Genomic DNA, 16,638 nt, shown 5'->3' with positions numbered 1-16,638 from the left:
CCGGAGCAAAACCTGACAGCCTTCTTTCCTACCGGGACCCAAAGGGAACCGCTGCTCCCCCTGCCGGCCACCATGGCCCATGCTGCGACCCAGTCCGGCCCAGTCCCTCACTGGGCAAGTGGGTTTTGACTACTGGCTCTCCCGAGTGAGGATAATAAGGGAATCTCCCATAAGAAAGATGCTGGGCAAGGGGAGGAAGCCGGGGCAGGAATCAGCTGACAGGACCAACGAGTTGGCTTGCAGAATGGGCAGGGGCCAGTGACCAATTCTCCCCTGGGTATCTCCGTTTTTGCCCTCTCCCCTCACCCTCCCACTCCCCCGTACCCACAGATGATGATAACGAACGGATGATGCAGTGCTCTCTTGGAGAACACTGAGTTTAAGGGAAGGCGGGGCTGGAGCCCAGAGAGTCCAGGAGAGCCGAGGGACACGTTCCTGAGCTTGTTTATTGACGTTATCTGTAACCCCAACACCAGAACCCCAAATCCCAAAGGGGGTGGAAACCTGGCCTCCTGGCCCCACTCCACCCCTCAAGGGAACTAGGTTGAAGGAAGGTGATTGGCAAAGCTCAGCCCCTCGGAGCTCTCCTTCCCAACCTAGCTCCCTCCTCAGCCATCCTGAGCTAACTGTTCTGTGCTCCCTAGCCTAGCCAGCTTGCTTTGTTAAGGTAGGTAGGGACCTGGAGGGCAAGTTCTGCCCCAGGGGAGGATGCCATCCTGAGTTAACTGTTCTGTGCTCCCTAGCCTAGCCAGCTTGCTTTAAGGTAGGTAGGGACCCGGAGGGCAAGTTCTGCCCCGGGGGAGGATGGACCCCGTCCTGAGCAAGGAAGCTTCTGCAGCACTGCCTAGAGAGGGGCTGAGGCAGGGCTACTCAGAGAGGGGCGGAGTCTGATCTTTGCCGTCTTCCCCTCCATCTCGTCGTCAGTCTGGTCCAGCTCGTCTTCGGAACTGGGAGCGGGAGGCAATAGGGGGCTGAGCTCCAAGTTGACGTATCCACCATTCAGGTTGACGTAGTGCTCTCCGCGCAGGGAGGCAGAGATGCGTTCCAGTTCCCCTGCCAGGTCCCTGAAGCTGGGTCTCTCCGTGGAGGCTGGGACCCAGCACTGTCCCATCACCTTGTACCTGGGCCCGGCAAGACAGTGTCAGGCCCCATGTTCGGGCATTCCATTGTCCCTGATCGCCCCCTTCAGCCCCGAACACGTACCTGGAAGCCCCAACCCATTCATCCCTGTTACTCAGCAACAGGGAGAACACGGGCAGTGGCCACGTGCCTCCTCTTCCTCTTTCCCTTCCGCTTCCCCAACCTCCGTGACCCCTACTCCCACCCCCAGAAGGCAGCCAGGCAGGCAGGCAGGGCCCAGCCCTCTGGTCTCCCTGTTAAACTCACAGGGAGTGTGGGCAGTATTCAGGCTGAGGCAGGCGCCGACCCCGGGCCAGATAGTGCATGATGTCGAAGGGGTCGATATCAGGGTAGGGTGATGCTCCTCGGGTCATCAGCTCCCACAGCAGCACACCAAAGGACCACTGGGGAGGAGAAGGGGCATCAGGATTGGTATGCCCAGGCCCAGGATTGTTCTAACCCCAAGACACACGTTCCCAAGGGCTTCTTGCTTTGAAGTGGAAAGAAACACTAGCTACCAACCCCTAAAACCGAACTTCTCCTTCACTGGAGATGTGCTCAGAACCTCATCCCATTTCCTATTGCTACTCTGCTCCAGCCAACCTCCTCTGTATGTTTCTTGGCACCCCCTTCTTCTCTATTTCCCTTGACCCCCCCAGTTTTTCTCTGCCCTACCAACTGTGACTTCTAGATCCTCAGCCACCCCCAGCCCCACCCCTCCCCCAAACTCCCGTGAGACAGGGATCAGAGGAAAGGCCTTGATGTTACAAAGAAAGAGACTGACATCTAGGGAGAGGAGAAAGTGTATCTCCAGCTCTTTCAACTAGATGGGGGAAAAATCAGCTTTCCGGTATCTGCACCCAGGCTGAGAGCCAAAAATACTTGGGCAGGTGTGGGGGGGGAAGGGGGCTTTGGGGGAAGCCCCAGACATATTTTACCCCTTTGGGGGAATTTAGAATCATTCCCTCCTCCACCACCTCACAGGACCCTCCTCACCACATCTGACTTGGTAGTGAACTTGTGGGTCTGCAGGCTCTCTAACGCCATCCACTTGACGGGCAGACGGGCATGGCGGTGCTGCTGGACACTGTAATACTCCTTTTCCAAGATGTCCCGGGCCAGCCCAAAGTCAGCCACCTTCACTGTGAATGACTCATCCAGCCTGTGGGAGGTTTTGGACTCAGTTTGGGGGAAGAGGCTCCAGTCCCTTCTGCCACCACCCCCACCACTCCCCTGGCTCCTCAACTGCAAGGGTAGGACAGAGCCCAGACAGCCACCTGAGGATTGGCCAGAGCATAGCCTCTTATCAATTATTATCACTATTATCATTATAAAGAACAAGAAGGAGGAGGAGAAGGAGGAGAAGGAGAAGAAGAAGAAATGTGGTGTTAAGCACTTTCTAGGCATCAAGCACTATGCTAAGCACTGGGTAGATTCAAGATAAGCAGGTCAGACACAGTTCTCGTCCCATAAGGGGCTCATGGTCTAAGTAGGAAAGTGGTCCAGGAGCCTATCTGGGGAATTGCCTGAAGCCTTCAAGTTCTTCTGTTGCCCCCAGTTCCCATACTCGGGTCTCCCCCAACGCTGCCCACCTCAATGCTTCCCCACCACCGCCCACCTCAATGCCCCCTGCCTGAAGCACTCACATGCAGTTCCGGGCTGCCAGGTCCCTGTGCACAAATTTCTTTCCTGCCAGGTACTCCATGCCTCTGGCCACTTGCAAGCCAAAGCCGATGAGATCCTTGACTGTGGGGTTCTGGGGAGAAGATGTGACTGTTCTCAGGGTAGGCTCAGTGGCAGGCAAGAAGGGGGAGAGGTGGCCAGGTGGCCCCTGGGAAGTCGAATCCCAGATGGGGGGTAGGGAATGGAAGGGGGAGACAGCTTGTGATCACAGATATGTGTGATGGAAGGGGGGGAGGGCGGGATTTAGGAGCCTCCCAAGATCAGGCCTGGGCCGGTGGGGGAGGGGGCTTCGCTGCGAGCAGGAAGGCAAGACAACCGCATGGGAACAAAGCATTACATGGGTGTGATGACCCTACCCTCCTCCACACTGTCACTGCCCTGGATGAATCTGGTCAAAAGAAAAATGAGATCTGACCAGTCAGGTCAGGAAAGGACTCCCTTCTCCTTGGATGTGATTTGGGCTGGGATGAGCCAGTGCCCAGAATTTTGGCCTACATCATGGACAACGTGTGGGGAGGGAGGGAGGGATGGCGAGGAAAGGGACAGGGTGGGAGGTGCGCATGGCCTGAGGGAGGGGGAAGGGAAGCTCAGCACAAAATTAAAAAAAGAAGAGATTCAGGGAGTGTGGACTCATCGGAAAGGGCTGGAGCATGCAACTGTGGGCACAGTTGCTCTGGGGTGGGTGAGGAAGGCACTGACCCGATCTGGGGAGCGGATGAAGTGACGCAGGTCCCCATGGGGCATGTAGGGCAGCAGGACGAGAGGTAGCCCCATGGGGGGCAGGCAGATACCGATGAGGGAGAGTACATTGGGGTGGTGAAAGGTACGCATGAGCAGCCCCTCCCGCAGGAACTCTTCCACCTCCTCCACCTCCGTGATGCCTGGTGGGGGTCGGGGAGCAAAAGCGCAGGGTGTGGGAGAACGAGTGGAGCACCCACACTAGGCACTTGGCCTTTCCCCAGCTGGCCATTCCCCCTCCTCTTTCCCAGGGGGGGAATGCCAGCTGCTTGGGACCAAGGGAGTGGACAGGACGTCACGACACTGCCAGTCTGTCTCCCTGCCTTGTCCCAGCTCAAGAGTCATCGGGGCTGCCCAGAGAGTCTGAGTGCTGATGGGCTGAGGATGACCGGCAGTTCCGATGGGGTCGACCTGAGGGTTCCACCCAAATCCCACCCCACCTCAGGACCCACCTGAAAGGTATCCCTTCCAGCGGGCACCTTCTCGGCCACCCTATCCCCCGGGCATACTCACGGTACAGAGACTTGACGGCACAGTGGATGCAATTCTGGGATGGGTCAGTGTACTTGCCGTGATAGACGATTCCAAAGTTACCTGAGAAAAGCAGAGCCAGTGGGCAGAGGGAGGTCACACAGGCAGGGGGAGAGGACGATCCCAGCACGGGCCACGAGAACCTCCGACTGCTGCCGTGCCATCCTTAGGGGGTATGGATGCCAGAGACCTGTGGTGGGGCTGGTGGGGAGCTGAGGGCCCGGAGGTGGAGAACAGGGAACGAACAGGGGGTAGAAGGAGGCCAGAGGCAGGAGGGCAGAGGGCAGAGGCTAACCTTTGCCAATGACCTGATCGCAGTGTGTCTGCAGCTGCTCCGAGGGAATCAGGACATCCTTCACCTCGGCCAGAAGCTCGGGGTTCAGGTCCTCCATACGGATGGACACGACCCTTCTGAGGGGGACACGTGAGCCGCTGCTGCTGCCAGTGGATGAGGGGCCCCGATCCTGCCAGCCATGGCTACGGCCCTCGCCGTCCAAGACTCCTGCAAGAAATAAGGGGGTCCCCGAAAGAGGAAGAATGAGGAACCAGGGTAGCAAGATCTTCCACCATCTGTCGCACCCTTCGGCCCTGCCTCCCCAACCTGCTACTCACTCCCTCCTTACCAGAGCCGCTCCTGTAGTCTGAACCTGAGCGCAGCAGGGGGAGGGGGTAGGAGTTGTCAGTCCTCTCCAGAGACCCCAGGACTTCTAGGCGTACCGTCGCTGTGAGAGCAGCACTCTGTTGGGATGGGTCCCCTGGCCCTCCCACCAAAGAGCCCCCGACCACTGAGCCCCTGCTTGGGAGTCTCCCCCAGCCAAGCAGAGGCAACACCCCCCTCCCAACTCCTAGGGAACCCCCAACCCCCCGGAGGACTGCCAAGATGCCAGCTCCAGTGGCAAGGGAGTCAGTGTGTGCTCAGAGCTCCGGTGGGCCCACAGGACTGGTGACAGGCCCCCAGGCAAAAGGGCAAAGCGCAGCCCAACTGGAGCTGGGTGGGAGCAACCGAGGGGCCGGCCCAGGCCTGGGGTGACCGTCCCCCACAGACTGGGGAGGCCGGAAAGGCCAGGGGGAGAGGCCACAAGAGGAGCTACTAAACTAGAGAAGCAGCGTGGCTCAGTGGAAAGAGCATGGGCTTGGGAGTCAGGGGTCGTGGGTTCTAATCCCGGCTCTGCCACTTGGCAGCTGCGTGACCTTGGGCAAGTCACTTCACTTCTCGGTGCCTCAGTTACCTCATCTGTACAATGGGGATGAAGACTGCGAGCCTCACGTGGGACAACCTGATTACCCTGTATCTACCCCAGCGCTTAGAACAGTGCTCAGCACATAGCACTTAACAAATACCCAAATTATTATTATTAAAATTATTATTATTATCAACCTGGGGCCAAGGAGACCCCACAAGGGAGAGCAAAAGCACCAGTAACCAGGCTGACGACTGACTGGAGGAGCCTTGGGGCACAGTTTTGGGGGCTGGGGGCCACCCGGAGCCCAAGGGTGAGTGTGAATCATGCGAGTGTGAGGTGACTGTGGCCCAAGACTCCATGCCAGGACAGAGGGAAAGAGGGGATGGGAACCCTGAGGAAGCAGAACTCACCCAGCTCCTTCTTCTTGTTCTTGTACCTGAGCATCAACATGGCCAGAAGACAGCTGGCCAGCAGGACGAAGGTCAGCAGTATGCCCACGATGATGCCTGGCAGGGATGAGGCCAGGTTCTCCCGCACCACCCGGCCCTGTCCCCAGCACTCCCCATTCACACAGACCTGGAGATGGGGAAGGAGCCATGGCTGAGTCATGGCCACCACCCCAGCTGAGGCTCCCAAGGCTGAGTGCAGTCCTTGCTTGGAGGCATGGGATGGGCTAGATGACCTATTGAGGTCCCTTCCAGCCCAAGAATTCGCTTCTCTTTCTCACGCTCCAGAGTGGAGCTGGAGCTGGGCCTGGGCAGCACTATGGAGGAAGCAGAGGACCCAGGAGCTGAGGCCCAGCTGAGCAGCAGGGTAAGGGCACCAGGGTGCCCACTTACTGTAGACTCTGCCCCCAGTGTGGGAGCCAGCTGACCGGACTCTCAAAAGCCGAGTCACCCCGGGGCAGGAGGTCAGTGAGCCATCACTAGGCCCAGGAAGAGAAAAGGGCTGCTCTCCCCTTCTCTTCCACACTCCTTCCCACCCCCACTGCTGGGTGGCTCTGGGGCAAGAACCCTGGAGTCCCGGCCGGGGCGGGGTGGGGGGAAGCATGCCTCTCACTGGCTCTGTACCTGAACAGGGGCCCCTCTCGGAGGGATGTCCAGGTCTCTGGGGAGGTGGCAGATGACCACGTCGTTCAGTACTTTGGAGAGACAGTGCTTCCCACCCACTGTCATGTTGACCTCCATGCAGCCAGCCACCGCATCCATCCCGAAATACTGTGGGGACAGATGATCACATGCTACCCCCAGGGTTGGCCACCCTATACCTGCCCACGTTTCCACAACCCAGCAATGCCCCACCCATCGCCCATCACCCCCGCTGTTCCTTCCCTTCATCTCCTCTTCCATCGCTTCCCCACCCCCTAGCGACAGGCAGGCCCCTTCACCAATCCATGGAAGCCTCGCCTCCAGGACCCCTAGGAGTTCGGAAGCCCCGCCCAGAGGCTGAGCCTCACGGGCCTCTACCCAGCTCCCGGCCTGAGGCACCCAGGCTGGCCAGGCTCATTCCCTCGGCCCTCCCCTGACCTCCAGCCCTCGACTTTAACATCCCCAGGCTCATAGACACCTTGATGGCCACCGTTTCCATCCCCGGGGACAACAGGATCTTGCTCTCGTACTGGCTTTCGTTGGTGTGGGGGGACTGGGGCCGAGGGTAGTAACGGAAGTGAGGGAGGTGGTACAGGATGGTCCTGCCAGCCCAGATGCTCAGGTTCCCAGGGACGCCCCCTGCCTGGCCCAGGACAGCGTAGTCTGGAACTTTGCAGAGTCGCTCCGTGCTCAGGGTCCCTTCACATTCCTGTGGGGACACCATTACCCTCTCCATCTGGTCTCTTAGCACCCACTCCGGCCTACCTACCTACCTCCTGGAGGGAGGAGGGAGGCGGGTGGGGGTGGGGAGACAACCGCAGCCCAGCCCGAGGAGGGAAGGGAACAAGACCATTGTCAGCCTGCCCCAGGGATTCCAGGAGCTTTTAGAAGCCTATCATATCCTGGTCCCGGGAAATCATTACTGATCAGCCTTTCCCAAGGGAGCGGCAGAAGGGTTACCAGGAGTCAAGAGGAGTGTGCTGCAGTCTGGGGTACAGAGGGGGCTTGGCATCTCCTCAAATGAGGCGGAGGAACTGGACGGTCCAGTTCTCTGATCCTGGGACATTTCGTGGTGAGAAACGGGGAGTGGGAGAAGCCAGGGATGAAAGAGCGAAGGGGAACAATCACGAGGGGGTCAAGAGCACATGCCCACTTACCAGATTTTTCACCTCCTCTTTCCCATCATTGAACGAGACAGCCATATGCCACACTGAGGAAAGGTGGGTACCCCGGATAGTGATGTGGGAGTCCCTGGGGGGAGATGGGGATGAACATTCATTTTCCTGGCAGAGGAAGGCAGCCTAGGGTCACCTCCTCAACCCCAAGCACTGATGTCAGCATCCGCGAGGCATGGGTCAAGGAAACCCTTCCCTCAACCTCCACACATCCCCTAAAGACCTAAGGGACAGGGGAAGTCTGATGGGGCTTGGAAGAGAGGCGCATCTGTAGGGAGGGTCTTAGGGCTGAGGGTTCCTGCTCCCTCTCTCGAACTCACCCAAAACAGCTGGGGTGGGTCCTGGGTCTTAGCCCCAAGGCCAGCCCAGGGGAAAGAGGGAGATCAGAGACTTGAAGACCCTCGGGGGCTCAGGAGGAGGAAGCAGCCAAACTCACCTGAAACTGCAGTTGGGTGTGATGCTGATGATACGGGGGTTCTTCAGGTACTGGAAAGGCTTGGGGGTGGGGAACAAGGCTCCCCCAATGCGGAGGGTGATGGAGGCATTGCCCAGGTGCCCCCCTGGAGGAATGGTGCACAGTAGCAGCTTCTCAGTCTGGCTGGAGAGATGGGCATGGGAATTGAGAGGGCTCCTCTAGGATGGATTGGCCCTCTCCTCCGTCAACTCTCAACATACTCAGAGGAGGAACCGCCATCGAGCCGGCTCCTCTCACACTCTCTTTGGTGTCTTAACTGGACTTTCACTTCGGTCTTAACCAAGTACACACAGGGGCAGGCTAGTGTCCAACGAGGACCTCTCCTTCCCCGAGGAAGGGGAGCACGGACCCCCCCCCCCATCCTGTCTCTGTGCTACCCACTAGTAGGCCTGCCCTCTTGAGGCCCCAGGTGTGCCTGGGAAGGGGCTGAGTCTCAAGAGCACTATCCTAATGTACTGTCAGAATGCAAGAATGACAAAAGCAATGGGGTTCAGCAGCTGCTCCCCCAGGAGACCTCTAACCAAGAAGCCCCTTCCCTGGGCCTTTCTGAGCACCCAGGCCTCTTCTTCCCTACTCCCGCCCCACGTACAGTTCCCCCAGTCCCCTACTCCGGAGCAGAAGGTACCTGTCCAGGTGGCACTCGGTCCCATTGATGAGCACCTGTTGGCCATCCCCGACATTCAGGTTCTGACCCTGGATGGACAGCTGGGTGCCCCCAGCCAGCGGGCCAAACTGGGGCCGGATGGACGTCACCACTGGTTCCTGGGGGAGAAGAAAAGGAAGGGATCTGGGTCAGCTACCCAGCGGCGCGAGGGCCCGGGAGACCAGCAAGTCCCTCCCAGCCAAAACTGTGCCGGGAACCAGAGGCTGCTTCGGGTACCGGGCAACCCCAGGCGGAAGGCCAGAGTCCAGAACAGCTCAAGGGCTGACACAGTGTGGCAGGTGGCCAACCACAGGGACGAGTCTGAGTCTCTTTTCATTACAATTAGGTGGGAAGAGGCTGCCAGGGGCCATTATTAACGCTGTCAAAACAGGCCAGGGAACCAATTATAGGAACCCTGACTCTTGCCCCCACCAGCCCCTGAGCAGGGCAGATGGGGACAGAGCAGGCAGGAAGGTGGTGGAGAGGAGGAAAGGGGTGTTCCGGTGAGGATGGGCTCTAACCCTAGTGCCTGAGGCAAGGGAAAGGAGCAGTCAGGGCTCCTCGTCATGTCTGTGAGAAAGACTGTGGCACTAATCAAAGTAGGCATGTTGAGGTCGGGGGTTTGGGAGCCTTAGGTGGGACAATGCTGGAAGAGCTGGAGCAGGGGGAAAGTAATCGGGAAGTCTGGAGGAGGCCCAGGCCCACTTACGATACCAATGGGCTTCAGGGGCCCTCCCTTCCTCCTCACTGACTCCTCCTCCATAGTTTTGCTTCATTTTTCATTCATTTCTCCACTCCTCGGCATCAGAGGCAGCTCCCTCTCCCTGTTTGGCTTTCCTGGACCCTGCCCGTGATCCAAGGCTGCCCGTTCTATCTGGCGAGGAGACTCACCACAAACGTGAACCCTCCCAGGACGGAGGAGCCATATACTCGGAAGGAGCGATGATGAGGTTCCTGGGAGATGCTGAGGGTCACATTGGCAGGGCCTGGCATCTGCGTTCCTGCAGCCTCCAACTCACACTCCAGCTCCTCCACAAAGTCCTTCTTGGGCTGGTGGAATCTAGAGCCAGAACAGAGGGAATTGCTGGGGTGAGATCTTCACCCTTTCCAAACTGACTCCCCTTGGGGACTTTCTAATAATAATAAAATTAATACTAATCATAACAATCAAATGTGGTATTCGTTAAGCACTTACTATGTGCTGTGCGCTGCAATAGCACTGGGGTAGATACAGATAGATATGCAAATGAGACACACCCTCTGTCCCATATGAGGCTCACAATCTAAGTAGGAGGGAGAACGGATGAGGAAACTGAGGCACAGAAAATGTAAGTGACTTGCCCAAGGTCACACAGCAGGCAAAAGGTGAAGCTGGGATTAGAACCTAGGTCCTCTGACATTGGGCTCATCATCAAGGAGGGAAGAAGAAAAGGCATTTTATCCCCGTTTTACCAGATGAGATAACTGAAGCACAGAAAAGTTAAGTGATTTGCCCCAGGTTACACAGCAGGCAAGTAGCAGAGCTAAGATTAGAACCCAGGTCCTCTGACTCCCAGGCCCAGGTTCTTTCCACTAGGTCACACTGCTTCCCTGGGCCTTCACTTATCAGACTGCTTCTCTCCACTGGGTGTCTAAATCTCCTCCATCTTTAGCTCTGCACCAGAAGGTGTCTGCTGTTATTATAATTATTATGGTATTTGTTAAGCACTTACTATTACAGAGAAGCAGCGTGGCTCAGTGGAAAGAGCATGGGCTTTGGAGTCAGAGGGCATGGGTTCGAATCCCGCCTCTGCCACTTGTCAGCTGTGTGACTGTGGGCAAGTCACTTAACTTCTCTGTGCCTCAGTTCCCTCACCTGTAAAATGGGGATTAACTGTGAGCCCCACATGGGACAACCTGATTCCCCTGTGTCTACCCCAGCGCTTAGAACAGTGCTCTGCACATAGTAAGCGCTTAACAAATACCAACATTATTATATGCCGAACTCTGTTCTAAATGGGAGGGTAGATACCAGTTGGTCAAGTTGGACACAGTCATTCATTCATTCATTCATTCAATAGTATTTATTGAGCGCTTACTATGTGCAGAGCACTGTACTAAGCGCTTGGGATGAACAAATCGGCAACAGATAGAGACAGTCCCTGCCGTTTGACGGGCTTACAGTCTAATCGGGGGAGACGGACAGACAAGAACAATGGCAATAAATAGAGTCAAGGGGAAGAACATCTCCTGTCCCACATGGGGCTCACAGTCTAAGTAGAAGGGAGAACAGAGAAATCCCCATTTTACAGATGAGGAAACCGAGACCCAGATAATTTAAGTGACTTGCCCAGTGACATGCAACAGGCAAGTGGCAGAACTGGGATTAGAACCCAGGTCCTCTGACCTCTGGGTCAGTGCTCTCTAATAATGTTGGTATTTGTTAAGCACTTATTATGTGCAGAGCACTGTTCTAAGCGCTGGAGTAGATACAGGGTGATCAGATTGTCCCAAGTGGGGCTCACAGTTTTAATCCCCATTTTACAGATGAGGGAACTGAGGCTGAGAGAAGTTAAGTGACTTGCCCACAGTCACACAGCTGACAAGTGGCGGAGCTGGGATTCGAACCCCTGACCTCTGACTTCCAAGCCCAGGCTCTTGCCACTGAGCCACGCTGCTTCTCCACCTAGGTCATACTGCCCCTCAACAACCATCATCATCAGCCATCATCATCATCAGCCCAGGCCCAGAGAGGGTGAGGGCTGTGGAGGCCCAGGGCAACTTTCACCGTCGTGTCCCTCCTCGGACACAGGCTCCATCCACTCTGCCCACCCTATCCTCATACCTGAGATCTAGGTTGTCTTTGGGCAGCAGCCTGCAGGGACTCTGGCCCACAGTGACATTCTGGGTGCCTGGGGGGGAACTGCAATGGATACAGCTCTGGAAGTCCATGCCACATAGTGTCAATCTTGTGTTGCCTCGTGTGGGACCGCTACGCGGGTGGAACTGCCAGAGACAATGCAGGAAAAAGTTCAGTGCTGGCATGGGGATCGAGGTCAAGTCTCACCTCCTTATGCCCCAGGCTTCAAGAGGCCCAGGCCCCTCCTAGTTGTGAACAACAGCAACATCAATGGAAGGTAGGCAGGACCCTGGTTCTCAGGCAGACTCAAAAAAATAAATCCAGTCCCTCCAGACTCATGCCCTCAGTACCCTCCCTGACACAATCTGTGCCCTAAGCAGGCCAGACAGTTGTGGCAGGGGGTGGGGGCGGGGGAGAGTAGGGGACCACCCCAGACTTCAGATTGAGGATAGGCAGCCCCCAGTCTCTATCTAAGGCAGTCATTCACTCCCAACTCCAAGGACCCCAGGCCCCAGTTCCCCTCTATTAACCTCCCCTCCAGGCCCTGATCAGTTCTGTACCTTAGTGATAACGGGCGGACAGTGGTCCCGCTGCCAGGTACCACGGCACTCCTTCTGCCGGGTGCACATATCCTCACACCAGCCACAGTCCATGAAACGTTCTGCCCGCAGGCACCGGCTGCAGGTCAGGAAGTGCCGACAGCCGGGACCTTTGATGGGCACTTTGTACACCTGTGGGACAAGGAAAGCCAGGATGTGGGAGAGGAGAGAGAGGGCAACATACGAGTCAAGGAAGCTAGGCCTCATCCCCACCCCATCTCTGCTTCCAACTCAGCAGCTGTCCTCAAGGCGGACCATCTGAACAACGAGCAGTGGGAAACAAGGAAGGGAGAAGGAGGAACAAGAGGGGAGCGAAGGGAAGGGGGACGGAGGGGGATCGAGGGGGAGGGGGTCCCAGTCTCACCTTGTTGCCCGCGGCAAAGAACAGATGATCCTCCAGCCGGCTCACCTCCCGCATCACGGGCTGCTCTGAGCCCAGAGAGAAGTTGGATACGTACAACAGGTAGTTGAGGGATCTTGCCAATTCCACCTAGGGACAAAGCAGCTGTTGAGCCACCCCCCAACTCCAGACACCCCAAACCTTTCCCCCTCCTTTCCATTTGGACAAGGAACTAGCTCGCCAGTGGTTTGGGCCTGCAGTAGGACATTCTTAATACAAAGGAAGGAAGAGGGACAGAGGAGGGAAGAGGAGCAGAGGAGGAAAGAAGGGGAGAGGAGGGAAGAGGAGGAGGAAAGGAGGGAGGGAAGAGGAGGAAGAAAGGAGGGAAGAGGATGGTAGAGAGACTCTGGTGACAGGATCTAAAGGATAGCTGGAAGCCAACCCAGCACCTAGAAATTCCCTTCCTTTTGTCAGGGAATACAGCCCCTATGGAGGTTCCCAAATTCCTCCCTTACAGGACCCTCCTGGGTGCCTTCTGCCGGAACAGCTCTCCAGGTGGAATCAGCCTCCTGGCTGTGACTCCCTTATGCCAAGGAAGGGTGGAGAGGTACACGACCCACCTGAAGGATCCGCCCATCGGCAGTGCCCATATGCGCCACAGTGGCATTGCCCAGGGGGGTGACATGGAGTGCGGTGAGTAGAACGTCGTTCAGCCGCCCGTTGAACAGGTCCACACGGTAGCTATTGGTGGGGATGAACGTGGGAAAGTTCCAGCAGGTGACATTGGAGTCCTTAAATACTTCACCTGGCTACAGAGGGTTGAGGCGAGGGGTTGGGGGGGAGAGAAGCAGAGCCCAGTGAAAGAGTCAGAGAGTTTCCACCACTGTTCTCCTGAGAGAATGCCTTTTCTGCAATCAACCCACCTCCAGATGACAATTTAACCTGTCTGGCCCCCAACAATCCCACACCCAGGAGAGAGAAGTTAAGTGACTTGCCCACGGTCACACAGCTGACAAGTGGCGGAGCTGGGATTCGAACCCCTGACCTCTGACTTCCAAGCCCAGGCTCTTGCCACTGAGCCACGCTGCTTCTCCAACTAGGTCATACTGTCTACTCAACAGAGAAGACATTGGTACCCACAGCCCCCTCCAGCCAGGGTCCCCTTCTAAATTCCCCCAGCCAGGGTGCCCTAGCTATGGGTGCCACACACCAATCAAATCTCTGCACCTCACACGCACTTTGGGCTCCATGCTGTGATTTCTCCCAAAGATCTTGTGGTTCTCCTGCCTCATGGTCATTTCTTTCTCTCCTTCAATCCTGGCAGGCAGCTCTGCCCCGATGCTAAGCCATGTCTAGACACTGCCTTGGCAGCAGGGAGGACTGCAGGTGGGACTGCCCCTGGCCAGGGCATGGAGGAGTTCTCCCAGGGCAGAGAAGTCCTGTTCCCTCTCCTGGCTATGAGGGGGTTAATGAGCTGTGATTTGGTGAGGGGGAAAAGGAGAGGAGGCGGGGAAAGGAGGGGGGAACAGCAGCAGCCTTATAAAGTATTTACAGGGTATTTTGTGTAGCTTCCAAAGTGCTTCCGGCCCCATGGGAGGGCCAGCTCTCAATTCTAATCAACTTGACACCCCCTCACCCTCAGCCCCTTTTCACCAAAGTGCAAATGGAGAGGCTGAAGCCCAGATAGAGCTGGGACCGGGGGAGGTGAGGGCTATTTCTTTGGCCCGGTCATCTCTGTGGGGTTGGAAAGGGTGGGGGAAAAGCAAGAGGGAGACAGCCCCACTCTCGCTCCCACTCTTCTCAGAGCCACCTCCACCCCGGAAACAAGCCTTCCCAGACTGAGCTCCCCTTTTCCCTCTGCTCCCTCTCCCCCCCCTTCACCTCTCTTCAGCTAAACCCTCTTCTCCCCACTTTCCCTCTGCTCCTCCCCCTCTCCCGTCCCATCCCCTCAGCACTGTACTAGTCTGCTCAACTGTATATATCTTCATTACCCTATTCATTTTGTTAATGAGATGTACATCACCCTGATTCTATTTATTTGCTATTGTTTTAATGAGATGTTCTTCCCCTCGATTCTATTTATTGCCATTGTTCTTGTCTGTCTGTCTCCCCCGATTAGACTGTAAGCCCGTCAAAGGGCAGGGACTGTCTCTATCTGTTACCGATTTGTACATTCCAAGCGCTTAGTACAGTGCTCTGCACATAGTAAGTGCTCAATAAATACTATTGAATGAATGAATGAGGGGTGAGCCCAGTTCCCAGGAGAGTGGATGGAGGGAGGGAGAGAAGGGAGAGAAGGAAAGGGAAGGAGGGAGAGAGAGAGATAGGGTATATGTGTTTATGGCTGAGGCCCAAAGACCTGGAGAAAGGTCATTAAAGAAGGCAGAGTGGGGGTCGGGGCCAGCAAGGAGTCAGAGAGACCCTGCCTCTGACTTCTGGCTGACTCACCATCCTAGCTTTTCCTTCAGGATTCTAGCAGCAGGACTGGGCTTTCTGCACTGGGGCAGAGGGAGGAGTGTGTTGAGGGGGTGGGGGGGCAGGGGAAAAAAAAAATCAATGGAGTAGGCTCTTCCCTCACCCCAAATCCCTGAAGCCCCTTCCCTTGCCTTTAAACTCCAGGCCCAGTTTCAGTGCTGATCCCAGAGAGGCTGTCACTGAGGCCTTATGGCTGCTTCCAGGTGGGGCAGCAGGTTTGGGTTCAGAACAAGTCACAGAGTGGGGTGGGTTGTGATTAATGCCAAAAAAAGAGAGTCCGTGAGCCATGGTCTGGGCTGGGGAGGGAGGAGAGAGGGGGCGAGGAGGAGCAATCCTGCCAGGGAATGACCCAAACTGAAACCAAGAGCCCTTGGTCCCTATCGGCCACCCCGTGCTAAGAGGCAAGATCGACTCAGAGAGGGGAGGAGGAGGCTGGGGGCAACAACCCTGTGCCCTGGAATGGGGCAGTAGCCATCCCACCCCAAATTTCCCAGTTCATCGGTCCCAGGGCCAGAACCAGGCCAGGGTCCACGGCTCACTGGTCACAGACACATTCGAGAAGCCCAAATTCCAGTGGAGCTCTGCGATAGGTAACGACCGAGCAAGGTCCTTCCTCTGGTTGCAGCTCAGTTTCCTCACCTGTAATGAGGGTAGGAGAATCCCTTCCCGAGGGTAATTGCTCTGAGGTAGGAAATCCAGCCGAGGGATTTATCAGTGATGACTCAGCTAATGGGTGAGGCTACCTGGAGACCGGGCCCAGGTAGGGCAGGATATCAAGTCCCAGAGCCACCCCTACCACACCCAGACCCCAATTCCTGCCCTGATCATCAGATTTGGGAGCAAATGCTGAGAGACCAGAAGAGTCTGCGTGGCCAACCCTGACGCATGGCCCCATCAGGTCCCTCCTCCACCCTCCTGGGGCAGGGTAGGTTTAACCTAGAATGGCTCCCAGGCCCCTAGGGTGGTCTGAGCCCCCTCCCTCAAGTCCCCCAGACCTTTCAAGCATGGGCTGCTCCCATTTGGACCTTGGGGCTTAGGGTTGGGGGCTGGGGAGAGGAAAAGAAGATCAAAATTGCAAGTCACTATGCTCCAGTTTCTTTGGGACTCATTGCAAGGAGGCCTGGCACTAATCTCCAAAAATGGCTAAGCAGTGCTGCTGAGATGACTCAGCCTCTGCTCTCCATCCTTCCCGACCTGATCTCCTCAGTTCCTATCCCACTGGGTCTCAACACCACTCCTGCTCCCCGGCTACTCAATGGCTATCACCGTCTAACCGGGAAGGCCTGGCTCTTATTTTATTTATTGAATGTATTTTATTGAATGGCATTTTTTCAATGTGCCAGGCACTGTACTAAGCGTTGGAGTAGATATGAGATAATCAGGTTGGATGCAGTCCATGTCGGACTTGGGTCTCACTTTATAAGTGATGAAACTGAGGCACAGAGGAAGTGAGGTGACTCCAGCAAACTGGTGGAGCCAGGATTAGAACCCAGATCCTCTGATTCCCAGGCCCGGGCTCTTTCCACTAGGCCACGCTGCTTCTCTTCACCTTCAAAAATCACTCTCAGCTCTGCAAGAAACTGATGGAAGAATCGGAGGAGACACCCTAATAAGAGCCCCAGACTCTGCCCATCCAGAAGCCAACACTGAAAGAAGTGGGACTCTTCTCCTGCACTAATCAGAAACTTGAGGCTTAGAGTTTGAGGAGCAGCATGGCCTACTGGAAAGAGAACGGGCCTGGGAGTCGGA

General features: G+C 56.4%; 1 protein-coding gene across 1 annotated transcript in view; it reads right to left on the bottom strand.

The window, feature by feature from the left end:
• Positions 1-428: 428 nt before the first annotated feature.
• Positions 429-16,638, bottom strand: part of MST1R (macrophage stimulating 1 receptor) — a 30,933-nt gene continuing 14,723 nt past the window's right edge. Inside the window, exons 3-21 of the mRNA XM_029052171.1 lie at positions 13,035-13,223; positions 12,439-12,564; positions 12,036-12,206; positions 11,461-11,621; positions 9,528-9,696; positions 8,619-8,755; positions 7,955-8,116; positions 7,501-7,594; positions 6,822-7,052; positions 6,326-6,472; positions 5,666-5,831; positions 4,695-4,793; positions 4,367-4,573; positions 4,054-4,134; positions 3,502-3,683; positions 2,766-2,875; positions 2,116-2,281; positions 1,387-1,523; positions 429-1,121 (exon numbers count right to left, since the gene is read on the bottom strand). Coding sequence (XP_028908004.1) covers positions 845-1,121; positions 1,387-1,523; positions 2,116-2,281; positions 2,766-2,875; positions 3,502-3,683; positions 4,054-4,134; positions 4,367-4,573; positions 4,695-4,793; positions 5,666-5,831; positions 6,326-6,472; positions 6,822-7,052; positions 7,501-7,594; positions 7,955-8,116; positions 8,619-8,755; positions 9,528-9,696; positions 11,461-11,621; positions 12,036-12,206; positions 12,439-12,564; positions 13,035-13,223 — 3,012 coding nt within the window. The 3' untranslated portion in view covers positions 429-844. The remainder of the gene's footprint in view (positions 1,122-1,386; positions 1,524-2,115; positions 2,282-2,765; positions 2,876-3,501; positions 3,684-4,053; positions 4,135-4,366; positions 4,574-4,694; positions 4,794-5,665; positions 5,832-6,325; positions 6,473-6,821; positions 7,053-7,500; positions 7,595-7,954; positions 8,117-8,618; positions 8,756-9,527; positions 9,697-11,460; positions 11,622-12,035; positions 12,207-12,438; positions 12,565-13,034; positions 13,224-16,638) is intronic.

This window comes from Ornithorhynchus anatinus, chromosome X1 (genome assembly GCF_004115215.2).
Source record: "Ornithorhynchus anatinus isolate Pmale09 chromosome X1, mOrnAna1.pri.v4, whole genome shotgun sequence".
Taxonomy (NCBI): domain Eukaryota; kingdom Metazoa; phylum Chordata; class Mammalia; order Monotremata; family Ornithorhynchidae; genus Ornithorhynchus; species Ornithorhynchus anatinus.
This window is presented reverse-complemented; position numbering and strand designations above follow the sequence as displayed.